General features: G+C 45.1%; 1 protein-coding gene across 15 annotated transcripts in view; it reads left to right on the top strand.

Moving 5' to 3' along the window:
• The window catches only part of CELF4 (CUGBP Elav-like family member 4), an 874,489-nt gene that overhangs the window by 731,138 nt on the left and 116,047 nt on the right, over positions 1 to 27,304 (top strand). For all 15 annotated transcript variants that reach the window (XR_010602081.1, XM_005296185.5, XM_065598684.1 and 12 more), the window contains exon 6: positions 7,111 to 7,254. Coding sequence is in view for 14 of the 15 variants with exons in the window: in XM_005296185.5 (XP_005296242.2) it covers positions 7,111 to 7,254 (144 nt within the window). In the remaining variant the exon portion in view is untranslated. The remainder of the gene's footprint in view (positions 1 to 7,110; positions 7,255 to 27,304) is intronic.

The following is a 27,304-nucleotide window of genomic DNA, read 5'->3' as shown; positions in this document are numbered from 1 at the left end:
CCTTGTGGTTGCCTTCCCACTCATCTTTCAGATGAGACATGAAATTGAAGCCCTGAGTATGAAAAAAACATGGCATATTTCACAAGAGCAGGGTAGTTCGTCCTGATGTCCTGGCCTAATTCCAGCTTGTGTAATTACATTCTGCCTGTCTAACGTTCCCTGTCCTCTGCAAGGTCTAATTGGGTACACTGTTATTTTTCACTTCCTGTCCTAAACTTCAAGGATACCCAAGTGTCTTTACAAACTGGGGCCAGATCCTCAGCTGATGTTATACAGCAGCCTTGATTTCAGTGGAGCTACACAGATTTACATCAGCCGATGTAGCTCTGTTTTCAGTCTTGGCAACCAGCTTCTCCCATTGATGCTCAGTGCCTAACTTCGGGCATGCTGGTTTGGAAATATTGCCCTTCATGGCTTGCTCAAGGGCACCTATCCAAATCAGTTTCACAGCTGGGAATAGAACTGCAGGCCAAGATTTTCAAACGTGGGCACTTAAATTCAGATGGTGGCATCTAAATACGTAGCCTGATTTTCCAAAGTGCTGAACACCCAGCAGTTACCATTGACGTAGGTGCCTCGATACGGACACAGGGCTGAGATTTCAAAAGGACCCTAATTGAACTTGGGCACCTAAATCTCTTGGACACGTTCAAATCCCAGCCTCGCAGCCTAACTTTAAGCAGCCAAAAACTTTTCACTCCCCAGCCCTTGATCTATCCAGTGAGCTGACCACACTCATACCAGATATACGCCACAATTCAGCAAAGCACTATCACCCGTGCTTCACTCCGGTGGGGCTGCTCAGATCATTAAAATTAAGCATGTGCTTAAATGCTTTGCTGAATCAGGGCTGTAATTCATGAATTTATAAAAATAATCTAAATATTTCTAGGGCGAGTTGCCTCACTGAACCCAGAGGTCCTTACACTTATAGACCCTACTAAATATATTATATATATATACGGCATTGTACTTTGCAGTGATATAATTTCTCAAGACTTTTTCATTGAAAATTGTGCTAGAAGACATAGGTTTACCCGGGGTAGTACCGTATTATTTAGTCTTCTGTAAAGTTTATGCTTAATTTGTGTATACACTCCATTTGAAGGGCCATAACTAATGGGAAGCACTCCAGACATCCAGGGAAAAGATTTGTTTTCGTGCCCTTTTAATGAAATATCAATGGATGGATATTTTATTTTTAGTTGAATATGAAATTTCACAAGCGACCTGTCAAGCACCCGTTTTCAAGTATGACTTTATTTCACACGTCAAGACAGGCTGGGAAATTAGTTTTTTCCCACAGAGGACTCTGATTAGGGATTACAAAGTGAGTGTAGTGGAGGGGTATTTTTACCTCCATTTTTTTTCCCTCACAGTGCCAGGCTGCAGAATGTCTGCCTCTGCTGACTAAGGGGAGCAATATATTACCAGCTGCACTGGGGGAACAAACAAGGATAGTCACGTTAAGTAGACTTGCCAGCCTAGGAGCAAATGGGAAATAATATCTACCTCTTATATAGTGCTTCTCAGCAGTAGATGATATAGCACTTAATAAAGGAGGTCAGGAAGAAAGGAGTTGAGCTCCAATTTTAGCCAGCTTGTTGCAAAGGAAATATATGGCACTGCCTCGTGTTCATTAAGGGCCTGATTCAAAACCAGTGGAAGTCAGTGACTTCCATGAGATTTGGATGAGGCCCACATGTGGTGCTTCGTGGTCCAACATTCTCCTCTCCGAACGGCACTAGGGAGCTCCTGTAATAATGCTTTGTGTGGAATAATCAGACAGGAAGATGAGGAGTTAGGCAGGAGGTCAGGCTAGATTTTCATCATGGTCCTTCTGGCTTTAAAAGCAATGAATCCATGAGATGGAGACATAAATAAGCCTTCCCCATCCACGGTATGCAGCAGCTTTCACTCATGGATCTCAAAGCACTTTTCACAGATTAGCGATTTAAGCCTCATAACACCCTGTGGGCTCAGGAAGTACTGAGGGGGCCCAATCCCATGGAGTCCAATGGGAGCCTGTCTGTAGATAACAGTAGGCCAGGAGTCAATTCTATTATCCTCATTTTGCAGAATACTAAGGCCAGATTCTCAGCTGGGAGCTACACCAGTTTATAACGGCCTTGGGAGGTGATATAGATTTCACATGAAAGCCCTACAGAATTCCCCACCCATGTCCATTGGGAATCTGGCCCATTTAATCATAGAATCACTTGAGGATTCCCTGTTCTGTTCATTCCCTCTGGGGCACCTGGCATTGGCAACTGTCAGAAGACAGAACATTGGGCTAGAGGGACCTTTGGTCTGACCCAATAGGGCCATTCTTATGTTCTTAAGGTTAGGGTTGGAAGAGACCTCAGGAGATCATCTAGTCCAACCCCTTGCTCAGAGCAGGACCAACACCAACTAAATCAATGACCTTTAATTTAATGACCTTCATGATCCCACATGATGAATTAGTGGCAGATGCTGGGGATGAAGTGTGGTCTTATGCTTAATGTATGAGCCTGTAATTTAGAATAGCTGGGTTCAATTCCTGACTCTGCCACACGTAAACTGTAGGTCATCCAATTATTCTGAGCCTCAGTTCCTTAGCTATAAAATGGGGATAACAGTGATTCTCAGTGCTCTCTCTGTCTTGTTGGTTTTTTTTTTTTTAATGTAAACTCTGAAGGGCTGGAGCTGTCTCTTGCTGGTGCACGTACAGCATCTAGCACACTGGGGTGCTGATGTCATTTGAGGCTTCTAAGCACTACATATAATACTGCTACTAATAATGTCACCCAGGAATCCAGACTTCCAGGCCTTTGCTCTAACCACTTGTCCAACGCCCTCCCTTTCACACAGTAGCCATCTATTACTTATTACACAGTGGGATCCTTGAGGAAAATTCCCATTGGCATTAATTTTGTTCTTTCTGAGGATTAAAGGCAAAATCTAGCTGCGGTGGAGCAAAACATCTGCCAACTAACCATGCATTGCTGCCAAGGTCTTACCTGCCTTGGCAAGCATTAGATATGTCAGAGGAAGGCCTCATTTTTCCCCACCAGCCACATCAATTCACAACGACACTCAGTTCTCAGAATTAACAGAATTCTAAATGTCTGAATAAACAGAGGGGTAGATGCCAAGTTACTCTGTGTTGCAAATGAAGCAACAACCATGGAGGATAAGTCTCCTTTACATTCCATGGCATTTTTTTCCCTGATAATCCTCAGATTAAAGCCCCGTTTGATTCCACCACTATGTTTGTTCAGCACTGCATGTGAAGAGTTGCACCTAAGGAGCCATTTGCAATGCACAGCGATCAATTTGATTGGTCCTATAAAACCAACTGTACTGCATATTGGAGAGCGCCATCTACTGGCACTTTGTCTAGTAGCTATATTTGCATATATACTATATATACACCTCTACCTCGATATAACGCTGTCCTCGGGAGCCAAAAAATCTTACCGTGTTATAGGTGAAACCGCATTATATCAAACTTGCTTTGATCCACTGGAGTGCGCAGCCCCGCCCCCCTCCACCACTGCTTTACCACGTTATATCCGAATTCGTGTTATATCGGGTGGCGTTATATCGAGGTAGAGGTATATTTGCATATATACAAACATCTCTGTTTTATAGAGCAAACTTGTAACATGCTTCTTTGGTTTGGCTGCAGCCAGTAGACTTCCTTCTTCCTCCTCCTTCAAAATTTGGATAACATTTACTATACCAAATCCCCCTCTATTTGTAGATTGGCGTGTTTCTACCTCTTTTTTTTTTTTTGTATTATGGTAGTACCTAAAGGGGCAAACCAAAATCAGGACCCACTTATACTAGGCTGTCCAAAACCACAGTGAGACAGTCCCAAAGGCTGAACAAACAAAACAAGCAAAGGACTGGAGGTAGGGAAAAAGGTGTCCGGAGAGGTGAAGTGACTTGCTCAAGGTCTAATCCTAGCTCCTGCTTCTTCCCAGCTTAGTACCCCCTCCACTAGACCACTCTGCGTCTTTCAAACACCTCCCAGGAGATAACAATAATTCCCTTTACTCAGCTTCAAAATCTTGCGTCCTTTAAACTGTGTTCCTCCTTGGCTAACGCATCTCTCCCGTGTTAGGCTTCAAAGCTGCACTGAGCCACCCAGTCTACCCTGGCCCAAAGCCTCTCTCCAGCACGGCTGCAAATAGGTTCAGATCATTAGATCCAGGTTACCAAACAGCCTCTTGGATCAGGGTTAATTAAATGAGTGTTGAAATCTAATTAAGGACTGGTCTGGGCGATAATTAGCAGGAAATGTATGCATTAAAATATTCATTTGTCGATGAGCTGCAATTAAGAATGTGATTTGGGGAAGGATCAATAGCTACATCATGTGATTAAAAAAAAATGAGAAGTTGCCCGGCCTTGAGCAGAAACCCTGGTGAATGTGGATTTTATTCTGCTTTGCTCTCTTAATAACTCCTGGATCCCACTCTACATCCTTGAATAGGGCATTCATCTCTCCCTCCCTTTGTTTTGCTAAGCCATTTGTTTCACTCCCTTGTTCTTCACCACATTGTTCAAGCGGGTTATAGATTTATTAGCAAGAGGGAGAGAGAGAGAGAGTGACAGGTCAAAAAGAAAGATTCCTCGCCAATGAAAATCGCTTCCTGTGCTGCTAATCCAGGGGAACATCGCTCATTGTGTGGCCTCAGACTGTTTCTTTATCAAGTTAATTCCTCGGCTCTTTATTCCTTACGAGGATCTGCAGAAGGTGCTGCATATGCATATGCTGGGACTCCATTATTATTATTATTATTATTAATTTACTTGTATTATCGTCGTGCTCAGGAGTCATCGACCAGAACCCTGTTGTGCTATGCATTGTACGTGCATTAAAGTATTTTATTAAGATATTCCTAACTAGCAGCAAAGCAACTCTGCCTTCAGTGGAATGGATATTATTCCCCAATTGGAGGGGGGGATGAAAACCAGTTAATTATACTCCCCCCGTCTCCATAAGGGTGCATCTATACTGGAACAATTAGTGTCCATGTTGCAGCAATAGCCAGCAACAAGGCAACTGTTCTGGTGCTAAACTGGGGCCACCGCGTTGCTCCCACGAAAGCTGGTCAGACATTTTCGGACGGAATGGTTTTCTGTAGTTAAAGACTGATTTGACGAAACTGACCTTTCCAGGGGAATGGGTCCATTTAGATGGAAACTGGGCAGGTTGCCCATGGAGACCTGCCTGGTTTCCTGACAGCTCACCTGCCTTCCCAGGCTGACTGCAGCAGCTGGGATCTCCAAACAGAAGGCTGTCCAGGCTGCCAAACTTCCCGACTACTTGGGCAGCTGGCTCCCCAGTGACTTGGGCTGCCTGACCCCTTGGAAAAATTCTGCTTTGGTTCGCTCATAACTAGATCTTTTTTAATCTTTCTCTCCCACAAAACATCCCAAGCCAGGATGAAGATTTTTTTCAAAAATTCAAAATTTTCCATGGGAGGGAAATGGGACCTGCCATTTCTAGCCAGGTCTAGCTACCACCTGTGCATCTGCACCGGAGCTGAGTTGCTAGTGTAGACAGGGGCCCAAGCAGGTTGGCATTGCTGCTACCCTGGATATAGCTGCAGATTGCTGGCTGTTGCTGGACTAATAGTACTAAGGCTCAAGGTCAATTAAAGCCAGGTTCTTGTCCCACTGAGCCTAAAACACAAGAGTGAGTGAGAGGTAGAACAATGCACCTTGTCCCATTTCACAGCTGATTGCTACCAGTCACCTGCTAGGGTGATCTGGGTTCCCTCATTTGGACAGAAGATCAAGGCCTTAGGAGTGAGAAGAAAACATGGTTCCATCAAGGGAGCAAGTGGAAGAAAGTCTGGCTGCCTGATTCATTTGAGTTTGCATGTGTTAAAAAGGCATATTAATTACCAGCTGTAGTTATGACTCATATATTACCAGAAAATCCCATATGTTAACCGCACTGTAGTTCTGTTACAATGTGCATGAAAAATATCAACGTGCCTACCATGTACTCTCTCCTAAGTGGGAAATAAGCCCAACGAGGTGAGATTTTCCAAAGTGCTCAGAGTTGGTTTCTCTCTGCTCTTACTGAAAACTTCCCCTGGTGTCAGCAGGAGCAGAAAGAGAGAGCAACTCTGAGTGTTTTGGAAAATCCCTACCCAACAACAATCAAGTCAGTGTCTCTTGAATTTGAACCCAAGCAGGCTCAAAGTTTGGCACAAAGAGTTTGCCCATCCCTAATTATTGCATTTCCACTGTCAGGAGAGCATGCCATCTGTGCCAGCTTACACAAAAGGGTTGTGGTCTTGTTTTCCTTGCTGAGAAATTCCATTGCTCCAAATGAGTAGAGCTTTCCTAACTGCAGCTAACAAACTCTGCATTCACAGCAGGGTTCACCTTCCCGCGACCGCTCATGAGGTCACCTCTCAACTTCTTACAGTTCTCGAGATAGAGGAGGACACTCTGATCCACTTATCACCACTTTCCCTTCCCTGACTTAGCTGGAGATGCTGCAAGATGCTTAAATATCTTCAGAGTGTGGGGTGCTAAGTTCTGGAGCCAAAGCTGACCAGTGTGGTCTCCCCAGACACAAGCGTAAAAATAGTGAGTGCTGAACAATTGCGGGAGGCAGGGGTCCCACAGGCAGGATCTGCAGGGATAGAACTAACCCATTGCACTGTCAAAAAAATAAATCAGGCCAACTGGAGTGCAGAAGTGACTAGCTTGCAGTGCAATGGCACCAGCTCCCAGTTTAAATCCCTAATAGACCAGCAGTTTTGCTAGGTGGAAAAGAACACGGCCCACCTCTTTGCAGAGGGAATTTAAACCAAAGCAAAGAAAGAAGGAGCTTGGAGAAGAATGAGAGTGGGCCAGATGGCCCACTCACCCCACCCTCGTGGTACAGATTCCTTTTCCTCTTTGCTGCTGCTCTCTCCAGCCTGCCGCAAGCTGAGATCAGTGTGGAATGGGAGGGTGCCCAGGGTTGTCTTCAAAGCCCAATGGAGCCGAATCTCAGCCCGTCTCTGTTATATGTGCGGATGCAGATTGGTCCCACTGGGCACTAATGGGAAAATACCCCGGTTGTGTTCTCTCTTTTTGTTTCCCTACCTCCAGGGGGCCTCCTCGAGCCTGGTGGTGAAGTTTGCAGACACGGACAAGGAGCGTACCATGAGGCGCATGCAGCAAATGGCAGGACAGATGGGCATGTTCAACCCCATGGCTATCCAGTTTGGAGCATACGGCGCCTACGCACAGGCAGTAAGTATAGGTACTGTTTCTCTGCATTTTAAGGAGAATTGCGTTGCCAGACACCAGCCAGCCGATGGCACAGCACACAGGGAGGAAATGAAAGGAGGACTGTGTGATTCCTTCATTAAACCGGCTCTGCAGTGATAGATCAGAGACAAGTCTGAGCCACTAAGCCACTCAGCTTGCTGTAGGCTGGGATATTTCCCGGACACTGCGGCTTCCAGTCATGACCAAAGCATAGCCACGCATCCAGCCACCACTAAGCTACGATCAATTGGTCCAAACCATAACCACCAAAGCCAGACATCGCCAAGCATCAAGGATTTGGATAAAATGGGACCCGAATCCAATTCCACCCCAGTTTTTAGTTTTGTGTCACCAACATCCAACCCCAGATCGGTTTCAGGAAATGGAAACCATCCCTGGTTTAACCCTCTGGCCTTCCCAGGCTCTTGCCCCTAAACTGCATCGGATTGGCCTGTAAGATGGCTCTCAAATCTATTCAGCCAGGCCCATATTTTCAACACTGTCTTCTAATTATTGTGTGAGCCCCCATATTCAGGCCCCCAAAATCAGTGGTCAGTGTAGAAAATGGCGGTCTTAGTCTTTGCATCTTCAGGGTTGTCAAAAGATGCCGGGTAACACACACACGCACACTCACACATGGTCCCTGCCCTAAGGAGCTTAAATCTGGGTCACAAAGGGGCAAAACAGTTGAGACGCATCTACACAGGAACACAGGAGCTGCCCTGCTGAATTGGACTCATGGACCGTCTAGTCCAGTATCGCATCGCTGAGAGTGGCGGTTACCAAATGCTTCAGCGGAAGGTGTAAGAACCCTGCCGTAGGCAGATGTAGAAGTGATTCTGAGTACCTCGACATTGGGTGAACCCAGGCGCGACGTGCAGACACAACGGCACAGATCCCCCTAGCCACATACCTAGCCCTCAGTGCCATTGCGTGTGAGCACCTCACAGTCGTTAATGGCTTTGATCCTTACATTCTGTGAAGTAGGCCGAGGCTACTCTTTCCATCTTCTAGATGGGAACTTGAGGCAGACTTGCCCAAGGTCATAGCCGGAGGCTGTTGCTGAGTCAGCAGTTGAAATCAGGTGTACTTGAATACTACTCCGGTACCCCATTCACTAGACCATGCTTTCTACCCTATCAGCATGTTGGCACTCAGCTAGAGTATCCTCTGTCCCCCGTCTTGACTCACTCCAGCCTCTCCTAAGCGTTCTCAGCGTAACTGAATGCCCTGGAGAATCATGCATACCCCGGTCTATCTCAAATCGCCTGCTCCTTCGGGGAACTCCCTCCCCTTTCTTGTGTTGCTCTCTCCCCAGCATGCCTGGAGCTATGAGTTTGTGAGGACACATCCTATCATGTACTCCTGGACCAGATATGGACTGGCTACAGAGCTTGCTTATGCACACCAGGATCATCATAAGATCCTTTAATGCTCTTCCTGGTATGGCGAAGGTTAGCTTTTAAAGAAAGTATTTTACACAGTGCCACCTCGTGGCAGAACAGTATAATACAAAAAGAACAGGAGTACTTGTGGCACCTTAGAGACTAACAAATTTATTAGAGCATAAGCTTTCGTGGACTACAGCCCACTTCTTCGGCTGTAGTCCACGAAAGCTTATGCTCTAATAAATTTGTTAGTCTCTAAGGTGCCACAAGTACTCCTGTTCTTTTTGCGGATACAGACTAACACGGCTGCTACTCTGAAACCAGTATAATACAGTTTAGCATTCCATCACGTCTCCCCCTTTTACGTTCTACTTTCCTGCCATTTTCAATATTTATATGATCATGCTATCATTGAAGTTCAGTATGTATCAGTCTATTAAGTGTCTCTGAATCATACTGGTTTTCTAATTACACATCCCAAACACATAACAACTTGGTCATCTGGCTGTCCGTTAGTTGCAATGACTGAGTGTAGTCAGTTTGGAATCCTTGAGTCTTCTTCTTGGTCTGCATTGGACATCTGTAGAGTTTGCTCTGTTGATCCTTCTTTCTGATGAACAAACTGTAGATGTTGATGGTTTCCGTTGAATTCTCCATTGTCGGTCTCAGTCACATATGATCTGGGTGCTGAATTCCTTTTCTTTATGACAGGTGGAGTTGTCCATTCTTTTTCTCCATCCATTTTACATGTACACGGTCACCAGATTTTAGACCCAACGGTTCTCTGAGTGATGTCTGTTGTAAACGTGTTCATAAGCTCTTTTAGCCTTTTTGGCTGCATTCTGAATGTCTGGCCACTTTGGAGATAGATTCTTTTTCAAAGTTGCAATAGTAGTTCTGAGTTGTCGTCCCATCAAGAGTTGTTTAGAACTATATTCATTAGCTTGTATTGGTGCTGATCTGTAACTGAGAAAGGCAAAGAATGGATTTTCCTGCTGTAGGATTTTCTTGGCTGTCTGTACAGCTCTCTCAGCCTCTTCGTTAACTTGTGGGTTATGTGGGCTGCTAGGAATATAATCCAAATCATATTTCATTCAGAATGACTTAAATTCTGCTGCAGTGAATTGTGGTCTGTTGTCTGTCACTAGTGGGTCTGAAATACTGAAACGAGCAAAAGTGAACTTGAGTTTCTCGATTACACTTCAACATCTTATGTCTTCCAAGTACTTTATTTCTATACTTCTGGAAAAACAGTCCATTGTGACTAGGTAATGATGTCCTCTGAATTTGCATAAAACTGCAGCTTGTCTCTTCCCAGGTCTGTCTGGTAGAGGTGTTGTTACTAAAGTTACTTCGTGGTGTGTTGGTCTGTTAGTTCTGCAATGTTCACATGCAGATATTTACTCTTTATGTCCTTGCTGATGCCCGACCACCGCACTGACTGGTTGGCCCCTTCACAGCATTTAGTTAAGCCCTTAATGTCTTTCATGGAAGAGATTTAGGATTTCTCCTCTCATTTCATTTAGAATTATGATGCAGTTGCCTTTAATCATGAGTCCATCTGAATTGCTTAATTTTTCATGCACCACAAAATAGTGTCCTGTCACTTCCTTAGTGTCTTAGATACTTGGGCCAGCCACCCAATGTAACTTAGACATTCCTGAAGTTGTATGTCTGTCGAGGTTGCTTTTTGTAGCTGGTGTAGTCTCTTTTTTGACACTGGGCTGTAAGTGTCCACAGCATACACATATGCTTTTATGTCGTCTTCGAGCTCCTAGGTAATTGAGTGTGATGTTGGGCTCCATGACACAGTGCCTGCTACTACTACATTTTTCCCTGGAACATGTTTAGTAATTGGGTTAGTCACATTAACCTTAACAATAGATGTTGGCATCTCAGCATTGCTTGATCCAGGTCTTTTCCATTGATGAGGGTTACAAGCCGTTTATCGTCTATTACCAGTGTAAATGAATCCAGTCCACCCAGATAGTGGTAAAAGCTCTCACGTGCCCATACACTTGGCAAGCACTCCTTTTCACCGCGTGCATGTCATTTTTCTGCTTCAGTGAATGTGCGAGAGCAAAATGCAACTGGCTTCCACTCGGAGCCATGTTGTTGCAACAATCCATCACCCAAGCTATAGCTGCTTGTTCCACGCTGACCTTTGTAGGTTTGTTCACATTGTGGTATTTCAGAACTAGAGCTTCTGAGATCATTTCCTTTACCTTTAGAACGTAAGAATGGCCATACTGGGTCAGACCAAAGGTTCATCAAGCCCAGTATCCGGTCTACTGACAGTGGCCAATGGCAGGTGCCCCAAAGGGAATGAACAGACAGGTAATCATCAAGTGATCCAAGCCCTGTCACCCAATCCCAGCTTCTGGCAAACAGAGGCTAGGGACACCATTCCTGCCCATCCAGGCTAATAGCCATTGATGAACCTATCTTCCATGAATCTATCTAGCTCCCTTTTGAACCCCGTTATAGTATTGCCCTTCACAACACCCTCTGGCAAGGAGTTCCAGAGGTTGACAGTGCATTGCGTGAAAAAATACTTTCTTGTGTTTGTTTTAAACCTGCTATTTACCTACTAATGTCATTTGGTGGCCCCTTGTTCTTGTATTATGAGAAGGAGTAAATAACACTTCCTTATTTACTTTCTCTATACCACTCATGATTTTATAGACCTCTATCATATCCCCCCTTAGTCACCTCTTTTCCAAGCTGAAAAGTCCCAGTCTTATTAATCTCTCCTCATACGGAAGCCATTCCATACCCCTAATCATTTTTGTTGCCCTTTTCTGAACTTTTGCCAATTCCAATATATCTTTTTTGAGATGGGGCGACCGCATCTGTACGCAGTATTCAAGGTGTGGGCATACCATGGATTTATATAGAGGCAATATGATATTTTCTGTCTTATTATCTACCCTTTCTGGATGATTCCCAACATTATTCTGGTATCAGAGGGGTAGCCGTGTTAGTCTGAATCTGTAAAAAGCAACAGAGGGTCCTGTGGCACCTTTGAGACTAACAGAAGTACTGGGAGCATAAGCTTTCGTGGGTAAGAACCTCACTTCTTCAGATGCAAGACATTATTCTGATCGCTTTTTTGACTGCCACTGCACACTGAGTGGATGATTTCAGAGAACTATCCACAATGACTCCAAGATCTCTTTCTTGAGTGGTAACAGCTAATTTAGACCCCATCATTGTATATGTATAGTTGGGATTATGTTTTCCAATGTGCATTATTTTGCATTTATCAACATTAAATTTCATCTGCCATTTTGTTGCCCAGTCACCCAGTTTTGTGAGATCCTTTTATAGCTCTTCACAGTCTGCCTGGGACTTAACTATCTTGAGTGGTTTTGTATCATCTGCAAATTTTGCCACCTCACTGTTTACCCCTTTTTCCAGATCGTTTATGAATATGTTAAATAGGACTGGGCCTAGTACAGATCCCTGGGGGACACCACTATTTACCTCTCTCCATTCTGAAAACTGACCATTTATTCCTACCCTTTGTTTCCTATCTTTTAACCAGTTACCAATCCATGAGAGAACCTTCCCTCTTATCCCATGACTGCTTATTTTGCTTAAGAGCTTTTGGTGCGGGACTTTCTCAAAGGCTTTCTGAAAATCTAAATACACTATATCCACTGGATCCCCAGTGCCCGCATGCTTGTTGACCCCCTCAAAGAATTCTAGTAGATTGGTGAGACATGATTTCCCTTTACAAAAACCATGTTGACTATTTCCCAACAAATTATGTTTATCTATGTGTCTGACAATTTTGTTCTTTACGATAGTTTCAACCAACTTTCCCGGTACTGAAGTGAGGCTTACTGGCCTGTAGTTGGCAGGGTCACCTCTGGAGCCCTTTTTAAAAATTGGTGTCACGTTAGCTATCCTCCAGTCATTTGGTACAGAAGCTGATTTAAATGATAGGTTACAGATGACAGTTAGTAATCCTGCAATTTCACATTTGAGTTCCCTCAGAACTCTTGGGTGAATACCATCAGGTCCTGGAGACTTATTACTGTTTAGTTTATCAATTTGTTCCAAAACCTCCTCTAATGACACCTCAATTTGGGACAGTTCCTCAGATCTGTCACCCAAAAAGAATGGCTCAGGTTTGCGAATCTCCCTCACATCCTCAACAGTGAAGACGGATGCAAAGAATTCATTTAGTTTCTCCGCAATGGCCTTATTGTCTTTGAGTGCTCCTTTAGCATCTCGATCGTCCAATGGCCCCACTGGTTGTTTAGCAGGCTTTCTGCTTCTGATGTATTTAAAAAAAATGTTGCTATTACTTTTGGAGTCTTTGGCTAGCTGTTCTTCAAATTCATTTTTGGTCTTTCTAATTATATTTTTATACTTCCTTTGCCAGAGTTTATGTTCTTTTCTATTTTCCTCATTAGGATTTATCTTCCACTTTTTAAAGGATGCCTTTTTGCCTCTCACGGCTTCTTTTACTTTGTTGTTTAACCACGGTGGCTCTTTTTTGGTTCTCTTACTATATTTTTTAAATTGGGGTATACAGTTAAGTTGAGCCTCTATTATAGTGTCTTTAAAAAGTTTCCACGCATCTTGCAGGGATTTCACTCTTGGTACTGTACCTTTTACTGTGCCTTTTTGAAGGCAATGTCTTGATTTGGCCTCCATAGCCAAGATGTTTTGGACATTAACAGTTGATTCAGTGGTTCTCTCACTGTGGAAAGGCCTTGTAGGTATCGACCAAGATAATTTACCTTCCCCAGCATACATCTCTGTTCTTGTACATTAGTTGGTACATTCAATTCTCAAATTGCTTGTACTTTCTCAGGGCTAGGACTGATTCCATCTTTGTTTATTGTCTCTCCCAAAAAATCAATTTGGGGTAGGTGGAAAACACATTTTTCCTTGTGTCGCTTCAACCCAGAATGACTGATTAGGCTTAGGATTTCGTCAAGGGTTTTCTTGTGTTCTTCCATTGAAGATCCATATATCAGAATATCGTCCATGAAAACTTACAACTCCATCTGTGTTTGTTAACAATACTGCCATCCTTCTTTGGAAAATTTCAGGTGCGTTAGCAATCCCAAATGGTAATCTTCAAAAGCAAAACCTCTCCAGGGGTGTGATAAATGTAGTCAGTTTAGCACTTTCTTTGGCTAAAAGAATTTGCCAGAATCCACTTGAGGCATCCAGCTTGGAGAATATTGTACTTCCTTTCACTTTAGGAAGGAAATCATCTAGAGTTGGGAGGATATATTTTTCTCTCACAAGTGTTTCATTAAATCTTTTAAGATCCACACATATTTGTATTTTCCCATTTTTCTTTTTCACTGGTATCACTGGGGCACACCATGCTGTTGGCATTGAGATTTTCTCGATTATGTCAATCCCATTACATTCTCCGAAACTCAGTTTCCACTTTGTGAAGTAATGGGATGAGGATCCTGCGAGGTGTATGTATGCGGTATGGTTCAGCATTGTCTCTTAAGGTGATTTGTACTGGATCTCCGTTCAAAAGTCCTATTTCACCAAATATTCCATTGAGTGCTTCCACTTTTCTCGCCAGACCCATCATGCCTACCACACAGTGACCGAGGAGGCTGTCGATCTGTGATCCTTTGATCACACGCACTCTGAATGCAAAGTTTTTGTCTTTGTAAGTTGTTTCTGTGGTGAACTGGCCCATGCAGTTCAGAATCCCTCCAGGGATAGTCAGAGCTGTGTCAGGGGACTTCAGTGCTGGGAGAGGTTGAAGATGATTCTAAGTCCCTTCTGAGATAACTGTGATGTCAGCTCCTGTCTCGGTTTTAAAGTCAATAGTCTTGCCATGCATAGTCAATTTCACTCTCCAGGAAGGCTCTCTGTCATCACAAGTGATAGATCCCAGAAAAAAAAGGGTCTTGATTGTCTGTAATATGAGTTAACTCCCTGACTGCTTTGGTGCGGCAAACAGCTGCAAAATGTCCATATTTCATGCATTAGTTATGCTGTGTGCCTCTGGCTGAACATGCATCATCTCTTGGGGGATAGGACTTTTTCCACACCTTGTGCATGTAGGCTGGAGTTTGTCCCTCTTAGCCTGAGAGTTCTCTCTCCTTGCCTCAGGGGTTTTATGATAATGACTTTTAACATTCAAGCGTCTGTTTACAGTTTCTAAACTGGATTCAGGTTTTTCAAGTTTGTCAAGTTGCTCTAGGTGTTGCTGCTTCACTAGTTCAGACTGCTTTGCTCTCTGTATACCCATGGCTAGGGTTAAATCTCTCTTCAGTTGTAGCTGCTGTGAATGGATTTATCTGGGTTATTTGGGTTTATCTGTTGACCCAATAACCAGTCTGTCTCTGATATTTTCATGTTTTGCATTCCCAGAATCACAGTTTTCAGCCAATGTATGCAGTATTCTTATAAAACATTCTGGTTTCCCCCTGGTTATTGAATTCTCTGGTGGAAACATGTCCTTTCTTAAACTACATTTCTCCAAGGTATAAGGTATGCATCAAACGTAGCCAGAACCCTTTCATAGTCATCTTTGTTCCTGTCTACAGTAAAGTCAAAGGATTTAAAGATATGCTCCGCTTGCTTCCCCATGGCATAAATTAAAGAAGATACCTGTATATCCACAGTTTCTTTGTGCAACTTGGTAGCAATGTGAAATCTTGCAAAGTACTATTTGCAGTCTGTCCACACTGAAGCTTTATCTAAGCTGAAATTCTCTGGGGCATTGAAGAATGACACTTTGATGAGATCCTGCAACCTTTGTTGCCTTGTTCCTTCTGTTTCTGTTCTTAGGCCAGGTCAACACCCCTGAGCAAGTTAGACCAATCTAACCCCCTGGTGTAGACAGCGCTATAGCATAGTTACCGCCTCTCACGGTGGTGAATTAACTATGCTGCCGGGAGAAGTTCTCCCATTGGTGTAGTAGCATCTTCAGTGAGGCACTACCGTGTCACAGCTGCACCAGTGCAGATGTGCTGCTACAATGTTTTAAAAGTAGACCTGCCCTTAGTTTACTCCTGACACCATGTCATGTACTTCTGTATCAGATATGGAGTGGTTACAGAGCTTGCTTATACAGACCAGATGCATCATAAGATCCTTTAGTGCTCTGCCAGGTAGGGTTAAGGTTAGCTTTAAATAAGGTACTTTACATACAGTGCAACCTAATGGCAGAATAGTACAATACAGTTTAGCATTCTATAAACATCCTGGGAGCCCCAAGAAATTGCCCCCCTCACCCCAGGACCACACAGCTGCGCTTTTTCATTCTTTCCCCATCAAGCAAGCTCATCTTTTTTTCCCAGCCTCCTGTTTGTTTTATTCCCTAGTTGATAAGAGAGGAGCCCTCGGCCACCCTTCCCAACTCCTTTCCTCACATGATGAATGAAACATCCTTCCTCCAGCCTGGCTGCATTTATCCAGCCTCCCCAACAGTCAGCAGGGGAGTGGGCTGACACTCCATGCTGCCAGTCCACAGGGCAGTCAAGCTGCACCCAGCACCTCAGGGGCATCCCAGCTGGGGGTTGCTTGCCTCCTTGTGTAGAGGAAACAGCTGTGGAACATGCAGGACCAAAAGAAATGTGGGCCAGGGAGGAGCATCTCTAAGGGCTGGCAGGCAGAGAGATTCAATTGTTACTTCCCAGGCAGAAATCCTGCAAGGCAAGTCAAAGCGGAACCTATTCTCTGCTCTCCCTGTTTACACACACTTGCTTTCTGTTTCCTTCCCACCTTCTTTCCTAATACCCACACTTTCTTTCTCTCCCTCTCTGAAAACATTCCAATGCCTTGTATTGCACAAAACACGCCGAGCAGAAGTGCGGCCAGTTTGGGGGGTGCCCACTGCACTGCACCGACCCTCTAGACCAAATTCTGCTGTAACTCTATTGACTGCAGCAGCAGCCGAGTCTAGATTTACACCCGTGTCAGTGTAACTGATGATTTCCATGGTCCTGGGGTCACACTAAATTTGCCCTGCCATAGCTGTAAAGGCACTGACTGCAGTGGCGATTGAATCCCTCTGGATTTACACCGATGCTACTGACAGCAGCAGATTCCGGCCCTTTACTTTTAACTGCAAAAGTTCCCCTAAATCTGTTTTCCCCTGTAGTAAGCAAAGGAAATCAAGGTGGGAAGGCGCTTGAGTGAGGATTAATCTCTGAAGAAAGAGGAGGAACCATTCCTGAGCCTGCTCCTGCTTCCAGTGACCCCAATGGGGTTTTTCCATCTACTTTAGTGGAAGTCGGATTTGGTCCCGCCATCTTTTGCTGATAAATATGTTAATGGAGGTGGGGATACGTTTTAGAACTCAAGCCCTCTGATATGACAGGCTGGTGACACCAATTACCCTGGAGACTTCAGAGCTGTCTAAGTGACGGGATCACATTTCTGTGCGGCGTCTGCATATCCAGGATGGGCTTGGAGCCTGTCTCTCAATCAGCTGAGGTATCTGTGCCTCTTCCTATCTGTTTCATCTCCGAATCACACACAAAAGAAAGGGAGTGAAGCGCTCGGGCTGTGCGGTGTCCCGTCGGTGCCGGTTAATCCACCTTGGACTGCCAGCTCTTAGATACCAGGGTGATTGGCACCTTAGAAATACCAAAGAGAGATGAAGAGAATGATAGAGAGAGAAAAAGGGGGGGGGGCATTTTCTTTTGACATGAAGATGCAATGTACATTTAAGAGCTCAGCCTGCTCACTGGATGTAAGGCACCAGCTAAAGGGAGAAGAAGCTTGGCCTAAAGTGTCCAGCACTCAGGGGACAGGGGTTCATTTTCCAGCTCTGCCACCAACTCCCTGTGTGACCTTCGGCACATCACTTAATCGCCCTCTATTCCTCATTTCCCCCCTCTACAAAATGGCGATAATCCTTATTCAGACCGAAAGGCCCCTGGGGTAGGGACAGCGCAGTGGGGCCACCATCTTGGTTGGGACCTCGAGATGCTACCATTAAACAATACAAATGGCTCAATGGCTAATACCCAGCTAGAGCGTGACCTACATCAGGGACTCAACACTGAGTTTGTACTCACAGCCTTGCCTCCTAGCTATTCCACTGCAGGTCCTCTTTTGGCCTGTGCACGCTCCAAGAGGCCAGACCAATTGATGCAGCAGTCCTACACCTCTACACTGCCTCCTGGCCGCCCATCCCCTGGCTGATCAGAGAGAAGGCAGAGAAACAGGCCCAATCCCTCAGCCCCACCGTTTCCCACCGGCAGTGTCCAACCCCCATAACGAACCCAGGGCCTTATTCTGCACTGTTGAAGTCAATGGGAGATTTTCCACTAGCTTCAAGGGAGCTGGCTTAAGCCCCTACAGAGAATCTTCTGAAGGGTCAGGGGAAGTGGGACACATCATTGAGCCAACATACCGCCTTTCTATGCCCTCTGGGCTGGGACATGAAGGTTCAAGCTCTCTTCTACACCTGGCCTTTGCATCTCAACCCACATGGGGCACCAGGCATGTGCATGACAGTGGATCTGGTCCTCATGACATAGATGTTGCCGCTGTCACTCAAGAGGCAGAAAGTTGTATCAGCCCCTCTTTGCTCTCAATATAGCGAGAGCCAAGTTTCACAGCTTGATAAAATCTCTTACTCCAGAGACCTAATGGGTGTTTGTCTCCCAATTGAATCTTCTCACCCCATTTAACCCCAACCCCCCTCACAAATTAATGGGAAATTATTTATTTTATGTAATACACTTGGAAGCATACATAACAAGCAGCATCTAAGCCCTGTGTGATGAAAACAAGCACAGAATTAAAATTTTATTAGAAAATGTTTACAAATAGATGATACAGAGTGTTGAAACTTCAGTTATTAGTCATCGGGGGTAACATACAGAGTATAGGGGGATGTTAGTATTTTGATATTGGATAGCACAAAACACATACAGTGTGCAGTATCTCCAGTGGGGGGGTATAAGGTGGATGAATGAAGGTACAGTCAGCAAGCAGTGAGGGTACATCACTCATACAGGAATTACAGGCAATCATAGTTATAAATAAGCAGGCCGGGTAATGAGGATAAGATGACCCTCATGTGGTGGAGTTCAGTTCGATTCGGTGGGTTCAGGGGATAAGGTCGAACAGAGGAAGTCTTGAGGTCTTTTCCTCATTGTGGGTGCACAAAGTCACTATTAAACTCACTACTAGAGATCAGGTCCAGGTAAGCCACTGTAACAAAGTTTGTTTAGCTCCTATTTTTCTTCATGAAGAGGCAACTGAGTCCTTAGCGATCCCCTTATATTGCTGCTGCCCACCAGGCAGAATGGAAATCATTTGAGGGTAAACCAGAGGAGGTAGGAAAATACAGAAGAGAAAAGCAAGCCAAAAGGAAGACGCCCCTGGAAAGTAACAGCCATGGAATACATTATTAAATTTTTAAAAATTATTTAAAATGAGATCAAAGCCATCTATCAAGTTTGCATAAAAACGACATGTGAGTGTTAGCCATGGGGTCCTGGCTAAATTCCAGATGGGGGTAGGAACTAGATTCTGCAGCACAAAGCATGGGATTACAGGCTGAGGAAGGGGCTGGGGGTTAGGAGGGGCACTTTGACTTTGCTGTTTGGCCTTGGGTGAGTCATTTACGGTCAGTGACTCACCGTTCCCCTAGCTGCTCTATGGCGATAATAACAGCAATTATTGAATTGCAACAAATCTCCGGTCACCCAGAACTACCTGGATCTCGACAGGCTGTGAGCAGAGCAATGTCAGGGGAGAAGCAAACTTTGCTCTAGAAGCTCCGTCCCAACCCCGTTGAGCTGCAGGAGAATCATGGTTAAGGGTGTCGGATCCATGACATGAACTAGGTGAATAACGAGGGGGAAATCACCAAGAGTAGATTTTGTGAAATTATTCAAGTACAATATTCACTCATTATCCTACTAGCTCTATGGAATAGGGGGAAACTGTCTAATATATATATATATATTAAATCACAAAAATGGGTCGAATTATTTGATGATTTTTATTTGTCCAGAGTTGCCCATGTCGCACAGTTCTGCTGTTCTGATTCCCTCCAGCAGGGGGTGCCAATCTATAGCCATAAACACTAGCTAGATCCTGATATTACTGCCTCCCTGACTCTCCCGTGGGGGGGGCTGTGTGGATTAATTAGCAAAGTGTTTGTGTAGCGCTTTGTAGGTGGAAAGCGCTGGCTGGTATTATTGTTAGCAAAAGAATAAGAAGACAAAGCAAGCAAAATGTTAGGCGGTGCAAAGACTGGGATAGACAATAATATGTTTATTTCATGATCCTGTGCTATGTTTTTTTCTATAGCACCCTTCCCTCAGTCAATTCCCGCGTTGGCTAGGAAGGACTTTTTGTGTGACCTTGGGCCAGGCATTCAACCTCTCTGTGTCTCGGTTCCCAACCTGGAAAACAGGAATAATATTCCTTTCTCTCGCTCTTTGTCTGTTTTGTAAGCTCTTTGGGTGAGGCACTGCCTCTCACCATGGGCTTATCCAGTGCTTAGTATAATAAAGCCCTGATCTCAGCTCCGGCCTGTAGGTGCTATTGTAATACAAATAATGTTACTCACACAGACTCAGCCATGTTGACATAGTGCATTAGTGAGGGGTTCTGTGCACGGCCTAATAGAACCCTGGCGAACTGTTAGCAGAATGTGTTACAAAATCCAGCTGGCATCTGCAAAATACATCTTTTAACTTTTAACAGGAAGTGCAGGTGAGAAGCCCAACCTGCTACAGCTTAGGACATTGGTCCTTTTAGAGCAGGTGCCACAGTCTACACTGTACCTGGCGGCCTTCTTGCTTTCAAGCTGCCTCCCACTGGCCTTTCACAGGGTTTGTTGCAGGGCCACTGGTACTGGGTTTCTTTTGAATGTGGTTAAGAAAAGTAGCATTGAAGTACTTGCTGAGAACAAGTATGGCCATGTCGGAAACAGTGGGTGATGGGAGTACCGATTACATGTGCAGTCCCAGCATAGGCGGGCAACTGCGTGTGCACATCGGACGTTTTGAAAAAGCGGCTCCAAGAGCTAATGAGAGAAGATTTAAAGATGGCCTGCAAAAGGCAGGCAAGTGGCGTTGGGCCCGTTGTTTGCTTCTTTATGACAGTTTGAGTTTTAAGGGGGCCATTTAGGGAACTGGGGTAAAAATCTGCCTTGGGATTGGTCCTGCTTTGAGCAGGGGGTTGGAGTAGATGACTTCCTGAGGTCCCTTCCAACCTTGGTATTCTGTGATTCTGTGTGAACTTAGGCAAATCGCAAGCAATTTTCACCAGAACACCTGAAAGGTGCATCTGCGACCAAAGGAATCTCTCGCTGTCCAATTTCAAGGGTCTCCCATCTACCACTGTCAAGCTAGGGAAGTTCAAAATAAGTTGTGAGCCATTATTGCATAGAATCATAGAGCTGGAAGGGACCTCGAGAGGTCATGTAGTCCAGTCCCCTGCACTCATGGCAGGACTAAGTATTATCTAGCCCAGCCCTGACAGGTCTTTGTCTAACCTGCTCTTAAAAAGCCCCAATGATGGAGATTCCACAGCCTCCCTGGGCAATTTATTCCAGTGCTTCACCACCCTGACAGGAAGTTTTTCCTAATGTCCAACCTAAACCTCCCTTGCTGCAATTTTAGCCCATTGCTTCTTGTCCTATCCGCAGAGGTTCAGAAGAACAATTTTTCTCCCTCCTCCTTGTAACAGCCTTTTATGTACTTGAAAACTGTGATCATGTCCCCTCTCAATCTTCTCTTCTCCAGACTAAACAAACCCAATTTTTTGCAATCTTCCCTCATCGGGAAGAGTGTAGATATATTCCATAGAATGGAAGAGTATTATTGTTGCCTCTTTCACTCTTGAAAATGTCTGAACCATCCTGGTATATGCAGTGTTGTGGTAGCTATGTCGGGCCCAGGATATTAGAGAGACAAGGTGGGTGAAGTAATATCTTTTATTGGGCCAACTTCTTTTGGTGAGAGGATATTACCTTACCTGCTTTGTCCCTCTCAACCATTTTGGCTTAGACTTACTTGGAAATTGTGCTCCTGGGTGGAGAACAAACCTGCCCGCAGCCAGGAAAGTAAAAAACAAAAAGTTATAAACAAGTGACTAGAAGAGAAAGTTCTGTGCAACCTCCTCTGTAAGGGTTGCTTCACCCATAAAAATTCACTGGGCAGAGGAATGGTTTCAACCAGCGTATGATGTCGCCATCACTGAACTGGAACCACAGAAGCTGTTTAAAACAGCCAGTCACACTACACAACAGCTTAGGACAGGAAGTGAAGAGTGAAGTGAATCACGCAGGAAATTCAACTTATTAATTATTATTATTTATTTGCACGATCATAGTGCCTAGGAGCTCCAGTCATGGCCCAGGGCCCCGTTGTTCCAGGCGCTGTACAAACAGATAACAAAAAGAGAGCCCCTGCCCCAAAGAGCTTACAGTCTACGTGTAAGACAGGAGACAGCCGACAGATCCATACAGACGGCAGAGTGCAAGGAAACAATGAGCCGATATTGGTCAGCGTGCTGGATGGTGGTCTCAGCACACCAGCAGCCTGGCCATTGTCAAACTTTCTGTAGGCATCAGCGCAAAGGAGAGTTTCGAGGAGGGGTTTGAAGGAGGACAATGACTTTGTTTTGCGGTGGTTGATGGGGAGCTTCTCCCAAGCATGTGGGGCAGCCTGGGGGAGCTTTCCTGGGTCTGCTTACTGCTGGCTGCAGTATTTTTGATGCCCAAAGCAAACTGGTGTGAGGGGGTCTGTATGAGGTTGAACTCCGGAGGTGCGAGCTTGAGTGAAAGGAAGTGGAAGCAAAGGCTCCTGGGAGACTCTGCATTTCAGCTCGGTCCAGAAGACACATTCTGCCCTCATTTAGGGGCCGGGCCCAAGTGCTTCATGTCTGACTGCAAGGGCCCTCTTCCCCTGCCACTGAAGTCAGTGGGTGATGAGGCATGCTCGGCCCCTTGAGGAACCTTCAGTGGGATTCACAGGCTCAGCAGTCGCAGAGGAAAGGATGGGTGGAGACTCATCAGTTGGCCGGTCTCCAGTGCCCAACCATCTATCTCCCTTCCCCCACTATCCATCTCCTTTCCCTCACCCCATCCCAATCGCTTTGCTTTCCTCCTGGCAGGTATTTGCCACCAACCCTTCCCAGTGGTTCATTTCTGTGTAAGCGATCCTTTAGCAGAGCCTCCTGCTCAGGGACTGGGAGCTAGGTCTCGGCAGATAGCTCAGCACCCTGGAACCATCCGCCGGTCGCCATAACCCCAGGCTTTGAATACTGACAATGACATGGGCTGGGAGAGGAGGGAATTGTCTATCAAATAAGGATAGAGTCATAGACTTTAAGGTCAGAAGGGACCATTATGATCATCTAGTCTGACTTCCTGCACCTCGCAGGCCACAGAATCTCACCCACCCACTCCTGTAAGAAACCCCTGACCTATGTCTGAGCTATTGAAGTCCTCAAATCATGGTTTAAAGACTTCAAGGTGCAGAGAATCCTCCAGCAAGTGACCCGTGCCCCACACTGCAGAGGAAGGCGAAAAACCCCCTAGGGTCTCTGCCAATCTACCCTGGAGGAAAATTCCTTCCCGACCCCAAATATGGTGATCAGCTAAATCCTGAGCATGTGGGCAAGACTCACCAGCCAGACACCCAGAAACAAATTCTCTGTAGTAACTCAGATCCCACCCCATCTAACATCCCATCACAGGCCATTGGGCCTATTTACCTGCTAATAGTCAAAGATCAATTAATTGCCAAAATTAAGCTATCCCATCATACCATCCCCTCCATAAACTTATCAAGCTTAGTCTTGAAGCCAGATATGTCTTTTGCCCCCACTACTTCCCTTGGAAGGCTGTTCCAGAATTTCACTCCTCTGATGGTTAGAAACCTTCATCTAATTTCAAGTCTAAACTTCCTGATGGCCAGTTTATATCCATTTGTTCTTGTGTCCCCATTGGTACTGAGCTTAAATAATTCCTCTCCCTCCCTGATATTTATCCCTCTGATATATTTATAAAGGCAATCATATCTCCTCTCAGCCTTCTTTTGATTAGGCTAAACAAGCCAAGCTCTTTGAGTCTCCTTTCATAAGACAGGTTTTCCATTCCTCGGATCATCCTAGTAGCCCTTCTCTGTACCTGTTCCAGTTTGAATTCATCCTTCTTAAACATGGGAGACCAGAACTGCACACAGTATTCCAGATGAGGATTCACCAGTGCCTTGTATAATGGTACTAACACCTTCTTATCTCTACTGGAAATAGGATGGGATAAAACTCCTTAATTGCTCAGGCAGAGATGGTTCCAAGGAAGGAACAATAGAAAAAAGAAATGCCTCCTTTGGCCAAGAAAGGAAAAAGCTCACTCACACATTGGGCCTCTTTTAAATGAAAGGAGGGTGGATGGGACATTTGTCTTCAGGAGGTGGCTGGGAAAGAGTGGGAAGACTTATTTGAATGCCCCAGGCAACGCTCCAGGGATTTTATAAGACAGACTGATGACCCTTGCAGGACTTGCCCTCCTTCCATAAATCTCCCTTGACTCACCGTAAGGGAGGGGAGATGGGTCTATTCTGTTTGCTTGTTTCAAGGTTACCGAGTTCCCTTTCCCAGAGTATAGTTCTACTCTTACCGTGCTGTGACTTTCTAAGAAAGCCTCCATTGCCATAGGATCAGAGCTGCTCAGAGATTTTCCGACAGAAAAGGCAGATTCATCTAATTCAAAATGTTTCCCAGGAATGGGACAATTTCAGGCCATCTTCTGACTGCATGGGCCTGGTTTTCTGCCAGCTCACTTGCCCAGCTCCTTGGACTGCCTCAGAGTCAGGACCCCGGAGTTTCCAGGATCCATGGCTCTGGGGCAGCCAGCCATGCAGATTACCCCAGGATCGGAGACCCCAGAGTTTCTAGGGTCTCCGAGGTGGGGCCAGGAGCTGCCGATGAGCCAGGAGCCTTGGAGTTTGGAATCCCAGGTAGAATTTCATTTAGACCTTTTTGAAATGAAACAATTGGATTGTTTCAAAACAGGTTTTTGCCCGAATTTTCCATTCAGGGGAAATTCCAACATTTCAACTTTTTCTTCTGACATGGAACGTTTTTTTCCTCCAAAATTTCTCGGGAAGGGAAATTCCCACTGTCCACGTGTTCTCATCTGAGCGTGTGACAATCTTCAGTGCATTTCTCCTCACAACCACCCCTCTGAGGTAGAGCAGTGCTATGATCACCATTGTACAGGTGGGGAACTGAGGCACACAGAGACTTGGGCCTAGTCTGCACTTACAAATTAGACCGACCTAGCTATGTCACTCTCAGCCTGAGCGCTGTAGTCAGGGCTACCCATGTAGCCGCGGCTAGGTCGACAGAATAATTCTTTCATTGACCTAGTTACTGCCTCTCGGAGAGGTGGATTACCTACCTCAATGGAAAAAAAATTTCCATCAATATTGGCCATGTCTGCACAGCCAAAGCTTAACCCCTGTAGTGTAGCCATGTCATAAGTGACTTTCTCAAGGTCACATAGGCAGTCTGCGGCAGAGCAGAAACTTGAACACAGTCCTTCTGAGTGCTAGACTAGTGCTCTAACCCCCCGACCACCCTTCCTGTCTAAGTGTAAGTTAAATGTAACCTACTCTCTTCCCATCCTACTCCACTCCCACTACCAGCAGTACAGTCGATTTTACACTGCCATTCCACTGAAATCAGTGGGACTTTAGGATATCCACAGTGCATTCAACCGTAATCGGCAGGTTAGGAGCAGCTTCAGTTTTTGCATGAACACAGAGAGGAAAATGCCATTTGTGTCTCTGGTCAGATGTAACCGATGGAATAATGACAGTATGTTGCAAAACTCTGCATACCTCAACCCGGGGCTGTATCAGGACACCACTTCATGCGCATTTCCCACTGCATACTTGTTGACAGACCAAGAGCCTGTCCCAGGCATGATTCGGCAGATCATTTTGAACACCCGATATGTCTGAAACAATTGCAAACAGCTCCCGGATGTGTCATGAGCAGGACAAGAGGTTACATCATCCAGCCAGTTAAATGCTACACACACTTTTCTGGGCTCTGATAACTAATGTGCAGCATGCATAATAGGGATTATCTTCAGAACAGCATGAATATTAATTGTATTATGGTATCAGCGAGTTACCCCAGCCAAGATCAGGGCCCCATTGTGTATAATAAGAGATAGTCCTTGGCCTGAAAGTCATACAGTCTAGATAATAAGAAAAGGAAGAATTATTATCCCCATTTTACAGGTGCAGAACTGAAGGTTGTGAAGGCTAGGACTATAACAGTGTTTAAAAGAGAACTGGATAAATTCATGGTGGTTAAGTCCATTAATGGCTATTAGCCAGGATGGGTAAGGAATGGTGTCCCTAGCCTCTGTCTGTCAGAGGATGGAGATGAATGGCAGGAGAGAGATCACTTGATCATTGCCTGTTAGGTTCACTCCCTCTGGGGCACCTGGCATTGGCCACTGTCGGTAGACAGGATACTGGGCTAGATGGACCTTTGGTCTGACCTGGTACGGCCTTTCTTATGTTCTTATGCCCAATGAAATTAAATGAATTGACCAAGGTCATCCATGGTATCTGTGGCAGAGCTCCAGTGCAGAGAGCGACTGCAGAGTCACAGTCCAGTGTCTTAACCACTGTTATAAGCAAATGTTATGATATCCCCATCATAGGTCACGAGTAGCGTCTGAACCAGAAACCTTCAGCACGACAACACAAAGCTGTATCACTTGAGCAGAAGGATTAGCTCCAATAGCAGGCTGTTAGCCTCTCCGCAGACTAACCACCATAAACACTTTACAAGCAGATCACAAAAGTGTTTCCATCTCTGACATACTTTGGAGGAATAAGAGGAAAGTCTAACGCAGTCAGCCTAGACTCAGCTCCCTCCCAGCCCCTGAAGCACTCCTTACCTCTGAGAAATACTAATTTGATCAGCAATATTAGGCAGACCCTGGACCTCAGCCATCACTTACATAACCAGCCATGGAGCCAGCTCTGTTCTCAGCCAGCCAGAAGTATAAAGATCTGGCACAGGAAATGAGCTATGGGTCAGTAGACACCCAAAGGTAGAGTCAAGCCCTGTTTAAAGATGGATGCATTCCCTCTCCCTTCCTCACTTTATTGGAGTACTTAATAAAATCACCTGTTCAGTGCCTGATCTGGAGAATAAATCCAATTGATGCCGACTAACAAATTTGCTCCTTAAAGGGGACCGGCATTGTGCTGTAATATGAAAAGCTCATCTAATCACTCCATCAGTAATTACAAAGAAGAGTAAATCACTAATTAAAATGGGAAAGTGTCTTACGCAGTATATAATAAGGAAGGGTAATTAACAATCAAAAGGGAAGCCTCCGCCTTGGCACTGAGATGGTGTGTGTTAAGATGCAAGAAATAATAATATTCAGGTCGTATACAACACTTTTAATCCATAGATCTCAGGCACTTTTGCCAAGGAAGGCAAATATTATTATCCCCATTTTACAGCAGGGGAAACTAAGGCACAGAGAATTGAAATGGCTTGCCAAGGTCACACAGCACATCAGTAGCAGAGCTGAGACTGACTAGCTCCTAGGTCACTGTTTGTCCATTGGACCAGATTGCCTCTGCGTTTGAATGCCTGGGGAGGACGCTTTCAGCACTGTACAGTGA

Source organism: Chrysemys picta, chromosome 6 (genome assembly GCF_011386835.1).
Source record: "Chrysemys picta bellii isolate R12L10 chromosome 6, ASM1138683v2, whole genome shotgun sequence".
Taxonomy (NCBI): domain Eukaryota; kingdom Metazoa; phylum Chordata; order Testudines; family Emydidae; genus Chrysemys; species Chrysemys picta.
The sequence above is the reverse complement of the archived record's forward strand: the minus strand, read 5'-3'. Positions and strand labels throughout refer to the sequence as shown.